Source organism: Brachionichthys hirsutus, unplaced genomic scaffold, assembly GCF_040956055.1.
Source record: "Brachionichthys hirsutus isolate HB-005 unplaced genomic scaffold, CSIRO-AGI_Bhir_v1 contig_760, whole genome shotgun sequence".
Taxonomy (NCBI): domain Eukaryota; kingdom Metazoa; phylum Chordata; class Actinopteri; order Lophiiformes; family Brachionichthyidae; genus Brachionichthys; species Brachionichthys hirsutus.
Window position 1 is genome coordinate 1 of NW_027180680.1, and position 18,856 is coordinate 18,856.

General features: G+C 43.6%; 1 protein-coding gene across 1 annotated transcript; it reads right to left on the reverse strand.

Moving 5' to 3' along the window:
• Positions 1-1,197: 1,197 nt before the first annotated feature.
• Positions 1,198-14,278, reverse strand: LOC137916410 (thyroid hormone receptor-associated protein 3-like). The gene is made up of 11 exons (XM_068759435.1): positions 14,202-14,278; positions 9,722-9,866; positions 6,591-7,514; positions 5,691-6,371; positions 5,410-5,582; positions 4,984-5,095; positions 4,616-4,700; positions 3,364-3,545; positions 3,058-3,232; positions 2,781-2,927; positions 1,198-2,661 (listed from the first exon to the last, which is right to left on the reverse strand). Exons 2-11 carry the CDS (start codon positions 9,841-9,843, stop codon positions 2,422-2,424), a joined length of 2,841 nt encoding a protein of 946 aa, XP_068615536.1. The 5' UTR covers positions 9,844-9,866; positions 14,202-14,278; the 3' UTR covers positions 1,198-2,421.
• Positions 14,279-18,856: the final 4,578 nt, after the last annotated feature.

The following is an 18,856-nucleotide window of genomic DNA, read 5'->3' on the forward strand; positions in this document are numbered from 1 at the left end:
GTGAGCTCGTCCGCCGTGGTACCCTCGAACTCGAGCAGCACCAGCACCTCTAAAGAGCAGCCGTAAATAGGGCAGAAAATGGGATTCTTTGCACAAACACTGGTGTACTTAGTTCACAGGAGATGCGTCTTGACATTTCAAAGCCAAGACAACCCTTTTAACTTTTAACTAACTAATGACGGGTTCTTAAAAGCAAACTAATTACAGAGCACACAGCTTTACTATGATGCTTATCTTTCCTTACAAGGAATTCAAGCAAAAGAGATGGCTCAGAAGATTAAAATGTAAAAAATCCGCCTCTAACTAACGAGGCATTGCTGACTCACCCATTGTGTTGTTTTCTGTTTTTCTCCTATGAACTTGAATGTGTCGTTCCTCCACAAACTTTTAAATAGAAGGGGAAGCAAAGAAGTGGTGGCTGCGTTGTTTTCGCGATTTCACGGCCAAGGCCCTTCTTCCTCCTTGTCAAACATTAACATTGAGCAACTTCTCCTGAGGCCAGTTATGACAAGTCAAGGAGTAGGATGGGTTATAGACTGCAGATGGGGGGGAGGAGAAGAGGAGGTAACGACCGGAGACGAACAGGTAAGACCAGTTTATAGTGAAAGAACAGAGCTCATGATAAATAATGATTACACAGTGGCGCATGACAGCATAGTTTGCTTTCAACCACCAAAATACGTAAAGAAAAATCTTTATTTCTAGGTTGTACCTTTTATACTTCCACCCCAGGTTCGCTGCCTTCATTCCTTCATACTTGACTTGTTTTACTGGGAGGAGTCTGTTTTTGTTTGCCCTTTTGATGCCAAGTGGAATTATATTTATTAAAAGCAGAACCAGGACACTCAAGACTGTCACACAAGAAAATGACACATGGCAAAAAGTCACAAAACACACAGGTCTGGAAAAGTTTGCATGGAAATGTACTTTGTGGCCACCTCTCTTTTGTCCGTGTTAATGTATGATGGAATAATTATACTCGAGCCTTGGTGAATGGGCCCCAATCAGTATGTAGCACTAGCATTGATAGGTGAGGATATTGATTTAGTTAATAAACTGTTTGAGATTGATTGGCTGTTGGGGGGGTTCTGGGAGACACGTGGCCGATTGAAGTTTTGGACAAGCCGTTCTTTGATTTTGAGTTTTACAGAAACTGCAATAAAAGATGCGTCGAGACAATATTTAAGTAATCAGTGTCTCTTTAATTTACAGCATCTAAGAAAACACAGTAACAACACCTTGTTTAAAAACAAAAAACAAAAAAGCAGTGTTACCTAAACAGCTAAATCTGTAGGCCTGTATTGTACAAATAAGACCAGTGCACCCACAGCAAGACAAAAAAACTCATGTATGGACAGTTTGCCAAAAAGACATGAGCCAAAGATTTATTTAAGGAAATAAGAAATTCCATATTTCTGTTTTCTATAAACTGCAGACTAAACAAAGCCCCTTTTACCACAACGTTGAGCCAGCTGCACGCAGTTACACCATTTATTAAATCATCTTCGGGCCGGATAAAAGACTGCAAACAGCAAATGAAAAACACACCACTATCTACGGCAATAAGAACAAATCATCCTTCACAGACAAAGTCGAAATCCTGCCTAGCCAGCGACAAAAATGACCGTGTCTTTGAAAGCGTGCCGTCAGGTTCAATAACCTAAAAAGGATAAGCCTCTGAGAACAAAGCTGTACCGCCGTATAGAAATATTTGACAGCAAAAACGTATTATATGTGCAGGAAGTTGTCCCACGGTCAGCTGATACCAATGAATTGTTGTGTAATGAGAAACTGCAGAGTGTAACTTTTGACCCCACACGCTTTGGTCCCATTGTCAGAACAGGGTCATGTATAGATGGACGCACGTTCAGTGTATCTATTGTTGTCGTTTTGAATCCCTACGAGATGCAGCTCAGCACAACAACCCAGCTGGGCAGTTGGAGTCGATGCATTCAAATAATCAGAGCAACGATTTGTTGTATTACCCCGTGCACAAAAAACATTTCTGCAGTGTAAGGCACAAGCTGATCTATTAATTTAATCTATGTTGCAATTCTTCTTTTTTTTTCTACTTCAAAATACAAATGTCACAAAGGATTTTTTTTCTTTTTTGTCATACAAGAAAAATGTCGATACCAAAATGCTGGAAATTTTCACGTTTACCATATAAAGCAACAGAAGTACATAAGTGAGAAACAGCAGTTCACATTGAAACAGTACTTTTACTAGTTCTTTCTATTCTCATGTGGGAAATGGTCCAGTCAGAGTGATTATCCTGTGCTGGCGTGAAAGCATAAACGTCTTCCTAGAGATGGATGAGTCTTAAAACATTTTAATCTACTCATTGGGATGGATAAAAACCGCTGAGTCAGATCCCATAATGACAGAGGAAAATTAAGATTTTCAGAACATTGCTTCACTTCAAGCATGGGCTCCATCTTTCTCTCCGTCTTTGTGGTCCAGTTGTGTCTCCTCTTCCTGCTCATCACATTGCTCCCCGTTGAGCTGGAACTTGTCATGGGCCCATGGGGGGCTACTGGTGTTCGGACCCCCGGTGGCTTTCCGGATGATGAATCTCGCCCTTCCAGGGGAGAGGCATCCCCTTCCTCGCCCTCGGCTGTCCCCCCACCTGTAGTCAGGCTCTCCTTCTCTGTCATCATGCTGAAAGAAGGACGGATAAAAGTTGGAGATGAGGCAAGACATCAACTAAATACATTTAGACTGAACAACATCATTTAAACAGAGGCTGGAGACATGAGTGGGAAATTGAAGAAACCTACCAAGTAGTATTTTCTGCTCTTGGGAGTGAACTCTGGGTCCCAGTCTTCATTTTTGGGGTGAACTGCCACGTTTGGCATGTTGTTACTTTGCGAACAGTTTCCCTGATAATTGCCTCTGTTCCAGCCTCTTCCACGAATTCGGACTTGCTGTAATTCAATAAAAAGACACGGACTTGAAAAAGTAGCAAACGTATCGACACACAGCTAACGCGTCTACGTTGACATTCTAATGAAAGTGTTGTCCTCATCCAACTATCAGTTTGTGTGTCAAACTCACAAATCCTCCACGTGGCCTTCCACTTTCAACCGATTCCGGTGTCTCCATTTGACCCAGTTGGACCCTGTTAAAGACTTTATCTTTGGGATCGGACTTGCCATGAGGCAAATCCTCTTTTTGGGAATCGGACGAGGAGGAGGACGAACTTGAACGAGATCTCTTCTTCTTACTTTTCCTAAAAAAATAGAAATAGTACACACAAAATCCTTCAAAATGCAACACACACCAGATTTTTTTTTAAATAAAGCACTGAGCATAATTGTAGATAATAAGAAAAGATGCAGAGTGCAGGAGAGACGCACGTACTTTGATCGCTTGTGGCATTTGGAGGACTTTTCCACTGATCTCTCTCTGCTACAATCTGGGGAATCTCCCGTATCTCGTTCTCGGTCGTGATTATAAACCTTTTTGTTGGTTAAATATTTTTTACGACGCTCAATATCCAAGCGAAGGTCCATCGGGTCACCCTTCAGTTTCTCTCCGTCGTCCTGCGCAAATTTAAATAGAACACAAGGTCGTGGACAGATTTTGGATTAACACATAAATCCTAGTCTGTTGTTTGATTCTTTAACTAAATGGGGAGCTTTTGAGTAAAGTCACATTTCCAGTGCACTTAAAGGGCCAAACTAGTAGTTTTGCATGTTTTTATCTAGTTTATTCTGCAAAGCAAATGTTTTTTTTATAGTGTTTTTTTTATAACCTTCAAGGCAGCTAATTAAATATGGTGACAAACTGCAATCATCTTAAACCTCTTCACTGATGTGTTACACCAGCGTTAGATTCCAGCACCGGCATGTTTCCATCTTCTGTCTTCCATGTGTTTTGACCCTCACAGCCTCCGTAGCGTGGTGCGTTCGCATATATCGTCACATTCAAAACGAACCTTGAATATGCGCAGTGATGCATTTCCACTTCAGGTTTTGAGCGATCGAGAGTTGATTATCATGTCATATTGGCACGAGCTAAAACCCATAGCCGCCTGGAAGGCGGGGAACCAATGCGGATACTTGCAGCTATGCTTTGTTGGAATCTGTTAAGCTAACAAAGCAATTCAAAGGTGACGACCTACTGAAAGAATAGCAAAACCACTAGTACGGTTCTTTAACAAGAAGCTAGGACTGTTCATGCTAATTTAAGTGTACTGCACTTTCGTGGCATTTGCGCCTCATGGTTTTAAAGGCGTGTCCATGCGCATCAATAGGGAAACACGATGAGCACAAATGTATAAAAGTGCTTGTTTGTTATTTCCGCTCTTTTAAGTTTTTAAGAATACTTACAAAAACAATTGCTTAGAGTCCTTTGGCACAGTGGCTTCCATTTCTGAACTCATACGATTCATTGGCCTTTGTCAGGCTTGCACCCACAGTCTAATGACGTGTGAAGGCAATCTATTACAAAATGCCTTATTTCGCATTTGCATTTCTTAGACTTTGTGCATCTCCTCTCAAGAAAAGCCACGGGCTTTGAGAGAGCGCGGGTCTAAAGGCGTCTGTGGCTCGCTCACTCGTTTGTTGCTGTTCGGTTTGTTTGTTTTTCATACTGCAAAATGTTCAGTCACCTTGTAAGTGCCTTCCTCTGAGCTTTTCATCGCCTCAAAAAGTTGAGCGTGTTTCTTAAAAGCTCTGGGTGAAACATCGATTCTCCTGTGGGGGGGGAAAAAAAGAAAGTTAAGACGAGATAATTATAAACGTGCCCCCCACACAGGACGCCACGTCAACTGGCTTTGCCAACAACAACAACAACAACAACATAAATCGGGCAAAAGGAAAATAAAACTGACCTCCACCGAGCATGAGAATAAATAAGACAAGATAGTTTGCAGATTTTTCAGGCAGGAAAGGTGAAAGAAATACCTGAAAGCTGTTACAAAGAGGAGATGAAGCCACAGCACACTGAAGGTGAGACGGTCACTCATTAGGGGTCTACCTGTGTATTTCTGGGCTTTTTCTCTGCTTCATCATTTCCTGCTCTGCAGCTTGCTTTTGGTACACGGTGAATCGCTCGTTTAGAGTCATTCCACAAGAAGGAAAGTGCTGCGCTGTAAGGGGAGACGGTCGGAAGTCAAAGTTGAGAGTTTTTTGTTTTTGTTTTTATACCAAATGTGAAATCGTATCCAACTGAATCCTGGTGAACAGGTGAAATGCTAGGATGGTTGTGTTTTAGAAAAGCCTGCAAGATAGGGGGAGAACCTGCGATTGTGTTTAGGTTGTTTTTGCATGTGTTGCTCAGTGTCTGTTCAGTGACTCGGGCTGATTAAACGTAGTCTCAATTCAAAATGAAAGAAAAAAAAAAAAAAGATGTTGAATATGCTTAGGACTAAATGTGAGGACAAGACGAGGATTGCGGACTCACCTTTAATGTGGTGAACAATGGTGACTATGTGCTGGGCAAACAGCTCAGAGGGACTCCTCTGATACGGAGCATTTTGAACATGTTGAAAGATGGAGCGGAACTCCTGATCTTTTTTTGAGGCCTGCACGAGATCCTGAGACAGCTGCCGCTCCTCGGCTAAGAGATCGGAGGAGCTGAAAAGGACAAAGGACAAAGTAGGCATGTTGCTCTCTGTCAAAGTGCACGATGACTTGCGGATAAAAGGCCCAGCCCGAGGGCAGAATCCATCACATCAGGCTCACCTCAATAGGCTTTCTCCAAGGAAATCCATTCTGACATTTACTTTTGCTTCCTGCTTTCGTAAGGACATGGACGGCAAGCCCTCGCTCTTGATCGTAAATATCTCTCTGTCTGAGTTCCCCCCCGACGTTTGTGGAGGGCATAGGATTGAGGGAGATTTTTCCATCTTCCTGCCTGCAGAGAGTTCCTCAAATTTTCCCGCCAACTCCTTCTTTGCGAGGGCGGCAGCAAAAGCAGCCCCTTTATCCTGGTTTCGACCGAGATGCAACTCTCCCGCCTTGGCATCAGCGTCGCTGTTTGATACCTGTGAATAGGCCACGCTCTGCCATTTGCTGAAGCATTCTTCAAACAATTCCCGGGCTGAGGGAGGGATCCTGCTCTTTGGCTTAGGGGACGGCTTAGAGGACTTGTCCCCATCATACCAGTTTTTATAAACTGCCATTGATGGAGGTTTGATCGCCATCTCCTCCTCTTCCTCCCCCTCAGCAGACAAGAAAGGAGAAGCCTTCAAAAAGCTGCTCAGAGACACGTCGCCGTCCGCATCTTCTTTGTTCTTTCTCGAGTCGGAGAGAAACGCCGATGCGCCGCCGTTTACTTTCCTCTGTTCCACATCCGCTTCACTCGCTTCTGTGTTTTTCCCATTTTCCCAAGATTTGGCTTTTTTATTTTGCTCCTCCAAAAACCTAAACAATGACAAACAGATGAAGAGATGCGTGTAACTGGAAATGCAACAGCCCAAATGTAACGTACGTAAAACACAAATTGGATTTTGTTCAATAATAGGCAGTTTTACTAAAAGTCTCATCTGTGAAATGAAAACATAAACATATGGAAGTCAGAATTTTTTCTAAAAAGCCACATGAAAGCTACACTTGCCAATTGGAGGGAAACATCTTTCTTACTTTCCAAAAGCAATGGAGATTGCTGCTTTATCTCCATCCAGGTAATCCTCTTTGGAGAAGAAGTCAAAGCTGGAGAGCATTGGATTCAACCCAGCAGGGGAGGGCTTTTTTGTTGGGGATGATTTACACTCTGTCTGCCAGGAGGAGGCGCCATTTCCGATGTCGTTGGTGCTTTTAAGGGAGGGGCCAGACCTGGTAGGAGTCTGACTGTCCTGACCAGCATTAGCAACGGGTGCTGCTAGAGTGTCGGTTCTCTTTGGACTGCTGCTGCAGTCTTTCAGGCTCCTCCAGGTCCCCTCATGTTTCTCACCGCCTCTGACTTCTTTGGCATCTCCAGCCGACTCCCCCATGAGCTCCACCCGCTCCCCATCTCCTCCTCCTCCTCCTCCTCCTCCTCCTCCTCCTTTTCCGGCCTCCTTAGAGGCCGACAGCTCCTCTTTCACATCTTTGGGGTTTTGGTTTGTCAACAACAAGCCTTGCTTGCATTTCGGAGAGGAGGAGTGGGAGGAAGCGGTAGAATGCTGCGAGTGTCTGGATACGGGTGAGGCGGATCGGTCAGAGTGGTGGGAGTGACTGCGGGAGGGGCTTCCTGAGTGTTTCTGAGGGTTGTAATATCGTCCTTGTGAATAGTTTTGCTGCTTCTGCTGCTGCTGTTGCTGCTGCCAATGAGGGTTCTGCTTGTAATTCTTCCAGTTGGGGCGAAAGTTGTTGTTGTTGTTGTTGTTGTTATTATAATAACCACCACCACCACGCTGATAGCGTCCACGTTGGAAGTAGCCCCGCCCTCGGCCTCTGAAGTTGTACGGCCTCCGGAAGCCGCGGTGGAAGCCCCGGAACTCAAAGTTGTTCTGGTATCCCCTCGGATATTTTTTCTCCCGATTGTGAGCTGGAGAAAGAGATCTTGAGCGTGACCGAGACCTCGAGCTGTGGACGACATTTAGGGGAAACAGAAAAGCACGAAGCCGTTACAGAATTTCTTCAATTTTGTGTTTGTGACCCAAAAATAATGACACGAAAGCACAATTTCTAAACATACAAAAGGAAACAATTTGGTACAGTCCTTTTTTTGAGCAGGCGGATTTGTACAGAACATTCAGACACACTGATTCAATTAATAAAACATAGATGGCCAATTAAATCTAAATGCTCTGAGTAGACAAACACAAAAACATGTTGCTTAGCGGATTGATCTGCTTTGTTCACTTTCAATAACATCAAATGTAACCACCAAAGTCTGGTTAAACCATTGGCTTTACGTGTAACATATGTAAAAGTCATACATGTCACAGTACCATAAAAAAACAAGGCGTGCAGTTGCAGCCAGCGTTCAAACATCATTTGAAATTGGTTAAACATATGTTGGCATGTAAAAAGCCCACAGAAGACAACTGGAATCTCACGGAGCTGTGCTACGATCAGACCGGTCCACATGGTGGCGCTGCTGCATGTCCTACAAGAAGACTTCTGTTCCCCCCCAGTCTGGACATAAAACAGCCTGGAGATTATAACAATGACACCGCATGCTCTCGTCTTCAAATCAAGGCTTTTTAATGAGAACAGCGTGTAAACACAGCGTCCGCAACTTTCCACCGACATATCGGAGTTTATGAAGTCCATAAATATCGTGCACACGTGACAACAAGTTCAGTTCTACGTTTGTGCAAAGACATCTTCAGCCAATGCTCTCCCAATAAAAGGTAACAGCTGATTCCTCAATTACTATCTTTAATATAATTCATGCAGAAGTAAAGATATATATATATTTTTTTTAAACTACAAATTTATTTAACATTCCATATTCAGCAATATTCTGAATTGAGAGTATAAAGCAGTACCTTGAGCAAGTACTTTAAAAAAAGGCCATACAAAAATAAAAGCCATATAACTCACCAATTGTGTTTTTTCATTGGAGTAAAGCGTGGTTAAAGAAGGCAGCGTACTGAGCTGCACTGCGAGCTACAGATCCATCTCCTCTGGCCAGCTCTGGTGGAAACAGTCACATGGACCATATGGGGGAGGGGGGTTCTACTGGAATAATTTATGCTTGTCAACCACACACAGGCTGTTATGCCAGTTTACTGAGGCTCGTTCGGATTTACGGCTGAGAAATCACGCAGATATAGAAACCAAAATGCTGCCTTTTGTGCAAGTAAGTTCTGTTCTTGAACATAAGTTTCAAACAAAGGTGAGCATTTTACCAAAAAGTCTTAAGCTGTGGACTTTCGAAGGAAGCCAAGAGAAAGTGCTTTGCAAACACGTTGGGATATGTTGTGCAGGGAAATGGCTTGTTTGTGCTTTTAGGGCGATTGCCTCAGAGTCTTTGTGTATATGCAACTCAAGCAAAGAGTGCACATTCATGCTCGCCGCAAACCCACCCATAAAACACACAAGGTGGGATCAGGAGGGGCCAAAACCATCCGATTCCTTTCTTGTCTCTTTTTTATGCTGATTTTAAAAACATGCTGCCAGGAAACCATCATGCTTTTTTTTACTGCCATGCTACATTTTAATTATTTTTGCCAGACAGGGCAAAAGCACCAGACTGAAGCCTCACTCTTAAATTTAAAAGACGCCACAGCCAGCATGCATCTCACGGCGACCGGAGAGTTTTGATTTAAACAGTAAACACGGCCCTATATTACAATATTTTCATATTCCACTGAGGTCGACTACTATGGAAATGACTTCCTATCCAATGCAAACTGCAATAAAATTCCCTCTACCTGAAGTTGACTAACCTGCAGCTGAACTCCATCTCAAACACCAATTTCCTGTGGATACGAAATTCTCCCTAAGGAGTTTGGGTCTAATCCAAATCCACGAAACACACCATGCCAGGTCTGTCCACTCATACGAAAAACAGTTTTTAGGTCCCGGCAAAGACGAGTCCTTGCAGGTAAAAATAAATAAAAAATAATCAGACGTGCTGTTAACAGGAAACACTGATTATCACAGATCTGCTCGTTGACTGAGACAAATAAACTTCCTGCTTCTCTTTTTTGTTTATGCAAAATGTTTTAAAGCCAGGATCATCTTCAACAATCAATAGACATTTGACCTTGATCACAAAGCAAACACCACACCAAAGGTTTCTTCAGAAAGGAGACTATAGTTTATAAAAGGGACTCTACCCGTAGCGGCGCTTCCTGGACCGGGATCTGGAGCGGCTTCTTGAGCGAGATATGGAGCGGGATCTCGACCGGGACCTGGAGCGGCTCCGAGAAGACGAGGCGGATTTCATGGATCTGGGCATCACTGCAACCAGCCCACCTCACGCTGTCAGACAGGAGAGTTTGGGTCGAGTGAGAATTCGGGAAGAATTATGAAGCCAAACAACAGATAATTGTTCACTAAATCAATCAGGCATCAACTGTAAGAAGAGAAGACGAATATCAATCAACTACTGAGTTCACAATTATAATGGGAGAAAAATCATTTCAAAGTCTGGAGTAAAAAAAAAAGAAAAAGAAAAGGTCATGAAACATAATATCCGGAGGAGATGAGCCATCCAAGACGCGTTTCACAAGCTGACTTGATGCAAAAGCTGAGTGAAGAAACTGGACAGCTGTAGAAACAGACAGCAATCTGTGAAAGAGTATGGCGTCCAACAGAAGCAGTTTTATTTAGTCGCTGGCCCATTTGCATAGAGGGCCGTCTCACGGCATCCCTTATCTGTCAAATCGGCGAACACAGAATACGTCCCGCTGCAAAAGGGAGAAGCAGGAACTATTTACGACTTAAAATTAGAGATTGACATTTACTTTTCTTGTTCTCAGTTTGCAATCAAGATGAATGCAGGAAATCCAATAGTACGAGATCGCCTCCTTCAAAGTCTCATCCCATCGTTTCTCCCTGAATCCCCATCGAATGATGCCTGTGAAGGAGTCAGGACATTTCAATTAAATGTATTTAACACTGGAATTGATGCCTTTGGTAGGCCATGTGTGATGAAGACTTCTGCAGATACTTTTAAACTCATTCCCGTTCAAGGATAGATTCTTAGTCACCACCATCGCTCCTCTTTGATGAGACAGAGGGCTATTTCCTCTGTAGCCTACTCATTATATGAGTGGTTGAAGTTCTGCTATGAATTAGCAGAGCGGCAAAGCCTCCAGTGCTTCGCTGATATACTTCCTATTTGAATCAACTCTATGTTGTGAGTATCTGTTCACTTCTAAAGTCTGCCATTTATCTGGGAGACGTGATTCTGGGAATACGCTACATGCTAAAGATCGGATAACTGATCTTTCACTCGTCTTCAGGGACTTTGGAGGGAGGAAATTGCAGACTGCACATGACTTGGGGTTTAAAAAGCAGCTCACACTGCGGTCCCAGTAGGGCTTCTACTGTCTTGGAGGGTTTTGAAATGGATCGAGCCCCGCCTCCTCCTCCTCCTTACACTCTATGAACTTCCTTCTCTCCCTCCGTCTTCCTGGCAGCTTGTTGTTTTTGGCTCTCGTGGGGGGGGGGGGTTGTTTCCTGAAGATCCAGTCTTAACAGAATTTTGCTTACGGTGCACATTGTGCGAATGGATGCGCCCCCCCCCCCTTCCGAGACTCTAATAGCTCAACACCGTTGATTATTTTCAGTTTGCTTTAATTGCTGGCACATCTGTGCTTCACACCTTTTTTCACATGGCTGACTATAGTTTCCATGAAACCCAAATACATCATGACCCCCTGCCCCCCCCCCCCCCCCCCCCGGAATAACCTGTTCTTCACAAAGTGTGCACCTAAACTGAATGTATGCAAAGTCTATGCGTAAGACAGTGGATCCCTGGCACCGTTCTTGTTTCCGGTACAGACTCTACCTTATCGGTTGAGAAGAATCTGCTTCCGTAGCTTGATGCAGGCTCGATTGATAACAGCTGCTACTGTCCCCGTTCTGCATCGTGTGGTCGGCAGCCTAAGATTTCAGCCTCTCCAAAAGGCAGCCATCAGCCCAGTCTTTAATCACTAACTACTATAGCTCTGTGCAAACAAAAGCACTTCTTGACACACAGATGCACGAGCACGTCTTAAGACACTCATGGGGACTTGTTCTGAGCTTTAGGGTTCGTTCCGAAGACCCCCGTCGCTAAACGGCTTCGTTGTTAAACGAAATCCCCGTTGATTAACAACTTGATTAACGCTGGCGACGCTTCCGGGGTGTACCCCGCCTCTCGCCCATACAAAAGCTGGGATAGGCTCCAGCAACAGCCCATTTTTTTTTACATTTGCATATGTAATGGCCATTACTGTACATATCTACGTACTCACAACGCCATTGTCAGTGCATTCCGCTCGTCGCTGAACACATACTTTTAAATATTAAATATCCGAAAGCCCGTCGTAACTCCGAGTTGTCGCTAAATGAGTACGTCAGTGAGGACCCACCTGCACTAACAACTTCTCCGACCATTGGCGCCATCCATGTGACTGTCGGCCGTTGAGTTAACGCTACTGTCAACACCAACACACACTGCTCTTATTTGTGATTTCCCTTACTCTTACTGGCTGGATGTTTGAGAAATCGGTTGTATGATTCTAAGATGAATAGAATCCACCGGAAAGGAGAGCATATTGGCAATTACGTTGTAATTACACCCATAAACTAAATTGGATTCCTCTGATTGGTATCTTTGCAGTCAACCTTGGCCATCTTATTAAAATAAAAACCAGGTTTCAACGTAAGACAGGAGCATTGCAGGAAAGGCTGGAAAGGACAGAATCAAACGGACGGAAGCGTTTCAAATAGAAAAGTGGAATGACGTTCACATATACATGATTAAGGAAGTCCCCACGGAGTACAGAGCAACAGCTGCGACCTCATCACCTGCTTATTCCACGTAACGGCTAATGTCGCTGCGATCAACAATGGACAGGCAACTTGACACGCAGCTCAAAGCGTAAAAGCAGGAATCCACTCAACCCGCCCGGCCTGTCGTTACGACCGGGACGCCGCAGCGGCAGCTGGAATCACATTTGCTGTATCTATATGTGTCCCAGAGACACCCTGCTCACTATTTCAGAAAAGCCACAGCAACTGCCATTGGCACAATCTTGGGTTATTGAAATGTGGCAGTCCTTCTCGGGATCCCGTCCAGACAGCTCGCACGCTGGCGGGGCGGTGGCAGGGGGGGGGGGGGGGGGGGGTCAATGGCCACCGATGCCGCAGCCACTGGCACTGCTGTTGGAGCTAAGATAAGATAAACCTCTCGGCTTCCTTCTGTGTCTTTAATGGAAGAAAGAAAGAAAAACTCCGAACAGCATGATTCATTCAGGACAGCTATTATCTCGCTCCTGTCAAGTGAATCTGGAATTGACTGTAGATAAGATAAAAAAAAAAAAAAAAAAAGCAGAGACGTCCTGCTGTAAAGGAACACATTCCGGATTCCGCATTCAGTTTGTTATCCAGTCAGTTTGTTTGTGAGGCTACAGTTGCATGGAAAAACAGCAGGGCTCCGCCGAGGCGTCTTCACACCGACGTGCTTCTCAGCTGTCTGTCATCATCACATCAGAAGGCTGCTGCATTCAACGCTGGAAGTCGTCACGGTCCACCTCATCGTGTTGGGAACAACCTGACGCGGGATTCAGTATCTTTTGGATTTCCAACCAGCGACTTAGGAAATTATTCTCCTTTCAATTCTCTGCAGACGCACTTTATTATGTTATTTCAGGATGTATTCCATCGGTTGAGGAGCCTCCGCTGCTTGAAGGCATTAGAATGTATGGCAGGTTGATTTAACAATAGACACCACCATATAAAAAAGAAAGAAAAAATTTAATAACACCTGACTCTGTGGGCACACCTTTATATTGTGTGTGTGTGTGTGTGTGTGCTTTTGTGCGGCTGGTGTTTGTCAAACAGGATTTCCCTCAAACAGGATCCTGAAGCCTGGACTTGAATTTGAATAAGAATGCTTTCAAACCTGTTTCTGTCAGTCAAGAACCCCCCCCCCCCCCCCCCCCCCCCACACACACACACAAAAAAAAAAAACATTGGCACGAGACCTCTAAACCAATTTGCATAAGTATTTAAAGAAAACCTGCTCCTAAGATTTGATTATTTTTTTTTCTCTTTTTTTTGCTGTAATCTATGATTTGTTGAACTTGGCTGTTTACTTTTCCCTGCAATCAGTCATTCTGTCATTTTGCTGAACACCAGGAGCAGCTAGGAAGTTTTAAACAGCTCAATCATCCCTTATTATGCCGTTTGCTTCACTGCTGACCTTCGGTAATTATTAATAAACTTATAGGAGCTTCCAGGAAATAAATCATTCCTGGAGAGATTTTTCCAAAAATAATTAAATCAATAAAATAAAAGCAAAGATGTTCCTGCGTGGAAAGGACAGTTCAAACTTCATCCTCATGCACAGGTGGAAAATATAGCTCTTTCAGAATAAAATACATCAAATCTATTACTTTTTATTTATCTGTGGCCAGAAATGTCATTTCCAAGCTGCAATTTGCAGGAAACATTAAAACACGTGTTGTGCAATAGTATAACTTTAAACGCACAGCTGTGACGTTGCTACCATTATTATAAACACACTGATTCATTTAAAATCCTTTCATTTCGGATCAAACAAATTCCATACAATGGATCCAGAATGAATAACAATCGACTCACCGGTCGGGGTTTGTCGTTCAGCGTCGACGCGTCACATTCAGACCGGACTGCGTGACACCGCAGAGATGAGCTCGTTTCTCCCTGTGTGCGCACTGCGCGTGTCTGCTGCTGTTTCCAGTGTTGCGTCCAGCGTGTGTCTGCGTGATTCGTCCGGGTTTGTGCGTGCGCTCGGTGAGGAGGGAGATGTGACGTGCCCGCCCCGTCGGGCTGAGAGGTTCACGTTTCCTAACGCCCCTGCCAGAATCTGTCTGAACGCGTCGCGTCATTAAAGCCCAGTTTTAAGTGTAGTTACTTAAATCATAATGATTTCAATTCCTCTGAAAGTTTCAAATCTAGCAAAATGTTTGGGCAGCTTCTAACGCTTTACATGATAACGTAAGGTATATTCTTCTTGGCTATACGTGTTCTTTTTTATACATTTAAATATATTGATGATGTACATGTCCTGCATCTGTCTCCCATTAGACAAATGTTACTGGTATTGATTCCACTAGAGAGGATTATATGTGCTAATAATCTATAACAGAGTCATTTCCAATCCCCCCACCACACCCCAATTTCTTTTTTTTTAATGCTTCCTCTTTGCAAATCTGACATGAAATTAGTCACATTTCCAGATGTTAGTCAATGGAACATATTGGCTGGAACGCTGATGAATGCAGAGCGACGCCGCTGCTGTTTCATCATTTCACTGAAAACAGCTTTAGGCTTGGGGTGAATTCAAAAATGTCACCATCGTGTGCTTTGTGGTGTGATTTTTGAAATTTGACATTGATTGAGGATGAAAGGGAGTCGTGACATTAGACATCGCTGAGGACAGGAGTAGCTATGATTCAAATGGGAAGCAACAAGCATGGATGCAACGAAGCAGCAAAAAGAATGTGAGGTGGAAAAATGTTTGCGCGCCAAGAACATCGCTGTGTCTCCTTTCAGATTTACGTTTAGTGCGTTCACGATCACAACCTTTACTATTGCTACCATTTTAACAACTGTAGCTATTGTCTACACATTTGTTTTGAGCTCAGTCTTCCCCATAAATTCATATTTACAGGGTGATGATATTCTGAAAAGCTAGAACCAGAAAGACTCACGTGTTGGTTTTTCCAGACATATGTCATTACAAACATCTGTAAAGCTCTACTGCACGCAGATGTGTAGGAAGTGATAGACGATAGACGATGAACATTTTGTCTTGGAAAATTATTTATTTAAAACAGGACAAAGCATTTGAGCAGCTTTGACAGGGGCCACATGTGTATGTCTGTGTGATTGGATCAGATTGTGTATTTCCTGGTCTGCAGATTTTAGTACTTAACAAAAGTGGTTCTAAAAACAGATGAACCACGGAAAAGATGATGGTGCACCCAAAGTTCATTGAGCCCGCAGAAGTGATGCTGTTGCACAAATTGCTGAATACCGTAAGTTAATCTTGCTTCTCATAGTAAGGTGTCAGAACACAAAGTGCTGCATATGGATCATATAGCTGCACCAGTCAGTGTCCATGCTGACCCCGGTCCACCACGAAAGTGTCCTGAACGGACACGCGAGCATCCGACTTGGACCACAGACCACTGGAATGCAGTGGAGTTTTATTCTTATTATATACCATATACTATGACACACAGGCCAACTGATCCAGAACAACAGCTTGTCCATTCAAATGCTGTAGATTTTAACAAATGCAACAACTCTCCTGTCTGCTGTTGCAAAAGTTAAGCAAATATAGGCGTTGTATATTTGCATTGGAAATGCGTTCACCCTTGAATTGCTCTGCAGGATACGGACACATCCTGGAGGTGCTTCCGAAGTGCTCATTTGCTTAATTTAAAACACGACTTACCGGGAAACCGATACCCTGAAGTACGCACGTCAGCTAATGTATGCAAAGCTGAGGCCTTTGCGGTTTTGGCGATGCAAAGCAGATTATAGGCAGGAAGTGTTGCATTTGTTGAATTGTGCGTTACTTTTTAATCGCGCGCCTCGTTGTTCTGAGAATGACTATTTCACAGAAGCCAGCCTTGCTTGTCCGTCCACGTTTTTTCTCCTTCCGTGCTGCAGCTTTCAACTGTACGTTTCACAGTAATGTCAGGCAACACATTGCCGGCCAGTTTGTAACCTTGAAACTGTTTTTGTTGGCCGTCACTCATCCAGAGGTCCTGTTTTAGATCCTACTGTTTGCCCTGTGGCCCCTCCCCATGCATCTACCCCATGCCTGTTAGTCCTGCAGCATATCACCACTGTCCAGACACCAGGCGAGTTATTTTGGGCAATCCCTCTGACAACGCTTTCTCCCTCTGCGCCGGGATAAAAGAGTTCATACTACCCCCTACTTTATATCCCTCCCACCTGTTGGACCCGTCCGTCACCTTGCTGAAATGGCTGAACTAACAGACTTTCAACATTACTTCTACTTACTGCACCTAAAATACCCCCCAGGGGTGACGGACTGTGAAGCAGCATGTTCCCTTTATAGAGACAGCATTTAAAATGAGTTTTTGTCACAGATCTTTAGCTTCATTTCTGGCTGAATAATTGCGTAATTCATTTTTATTGTCACTGTGGTGGCGAAATCCGGAAGGAGTTATCTCAAGAATAGATTTGGAGATCATTGTAAAGGTCCTATAAAAATAATTTCCAGTCCACACTAATCAAACATCACTGTCTGGTGACAGATTCCATTGTGTGTCAACTCACATTGTACAATACACAAATCTGTCTCCTTTTCCCTCTTCACTACAAATCATTGATGAAATACTCTCTGGTTGAATTGATGGATTTCAGTAGATCAGTTAAGGTCAACCTAAAAAGAGAAATAGCTGTTTTTAAATGGGAGTAGCCATAAATCCATTTGGCTTTCTTATCGCTGTCAAACACAGACGAGGCTTATGAGCATTGTGTTTTGCTGTAGCCATTCATATCGAGCTCTCAGATCAACGTGCAAAGACACTCGCTATGCCGCCGCTGTCCAAACTGTCCTGTCCCATCACCGTACACTTCAGGTTATCTGACACCTGTCCCAACGCGTGATGGATCACTCCCTTATCCTCTTTGCTGTCAAGCCAGCCCAACTATCGGAAAGGAAAAACACATAAGCAGGACAGCTGCTTGTACCCCCCCCAGAGGGATCCCCGAGTCCTGTCCAGAACCTATTATCACCTTCTAGATGTTTCTGCTGGGCTTGAATTGCTCGCTCAGAAACCACGTCAGCGATAGCGGATAAAAGTGGGGAACCCAGGGTGGAGCTGCTTGCCCAGGGGGGGTTTGGAAGTTGTGATTATGGGCTTGATGTGATTAAAAAGTAACAAAGGGAGCCAAAAGGTCATTAAAATGATGCAAGTGAGCAGTTGTTGAAATCAGATAGTGATAACAATCTGTGCTTGTACCTCTGACACCTCTTAAATATAATGTAATGACTTATTTAACTCCGTCACCGTCCTATGTTTAACCTTGTCTATAGCAGGATCGCAAAATTCTAATGAGTGGCACGTCTTCCTCAATTACTCTCTAATTCCTGAACCAATTTCTGCAAAATTAGGTGGTGGTGTTGGGGCACCCCGTTCCAATATACTATGATTTAGATTTTGAGACGCTCTAATGAAAGGAAAATGTGAGCCCTGTTAAAAGCTTTTTTTTGTTGAGTTTTTTTTTTTTTTAATGGTTGTGGAGAACCACGAAGCGTTGCCTTTACGTGCACATGCAGGCTGAGGATTTAACAGTGCTCAGGTTCCGGTGAACCTTATTTAAAATCGTCTCAATACCACAAATGTATTTTATGTTCCAAAATCTGGTTTAATCCATGTATCTGAAATTCAAGGCAAGTCATCGATCGATGAGAATCGTTCACCACGGTGTGAAATTACATAGCGGATTAATCAGATCACATCTAAACTCTAATTGAAAATGTCAAGTTGTGTGTGCGGTTTTTTTTAATGATCTTGAGATCAAGCATCCAGATTAAAAAAAAAGGAAAAATGTGACTGTGAAGAAAATATTTTCAAACAAAAGAATGTGTTTAAAAGATGTGATATTGCATTGAAAGCACATGTCAGGCTCAGAATCCGAAAAACAAAAGAACAAAACAAAACTTCATCTTCTGTCTCTGGGTAAAAAAATAAAGTCATTAATCTTCTGAACATTTCCGTGCATGCCCACATTTTAGCTTCAGTTATAAATAGAACAAAAGGCTTTCTAACTTGTTTTGTTTCTGGAACCAAACCCTCGCTGCCTTTCAGATCAGATCCCACCAGAGCGATCGCTCTTTTCTCGTCACCGATTCCTCCTCCAGTTTCCCTCTGTCCTAAAAGGAGAAACAAAATAACACTCAGAGGATCACGGAACGCTCACGGTCATTTCTCCAGCGGTCAGTTTCCCTTGCAGGGCTTCTTCTTTCAACTAAGTTTGGTGCTTAAATCCCCACTTAGGGTCCTTGCCAGCGACGTGGCCTTAAATAGACTGCCCATACGATGCAGCCCCCCCAGCCTCATAAAAAGACAAACTCAAACGCTTGTTGCTCACAGAGGGGACCAGCAGCTGGGTCGGTTGGAGTTACATACATGGCAAGAGTGGTCAAGTGGGGGATTATTGGTGTATCTGGGGCTCATCATCATCAAGGTTTCCTTGTATGATGTTATGATCAACCGGCACCTGGGGGGGGG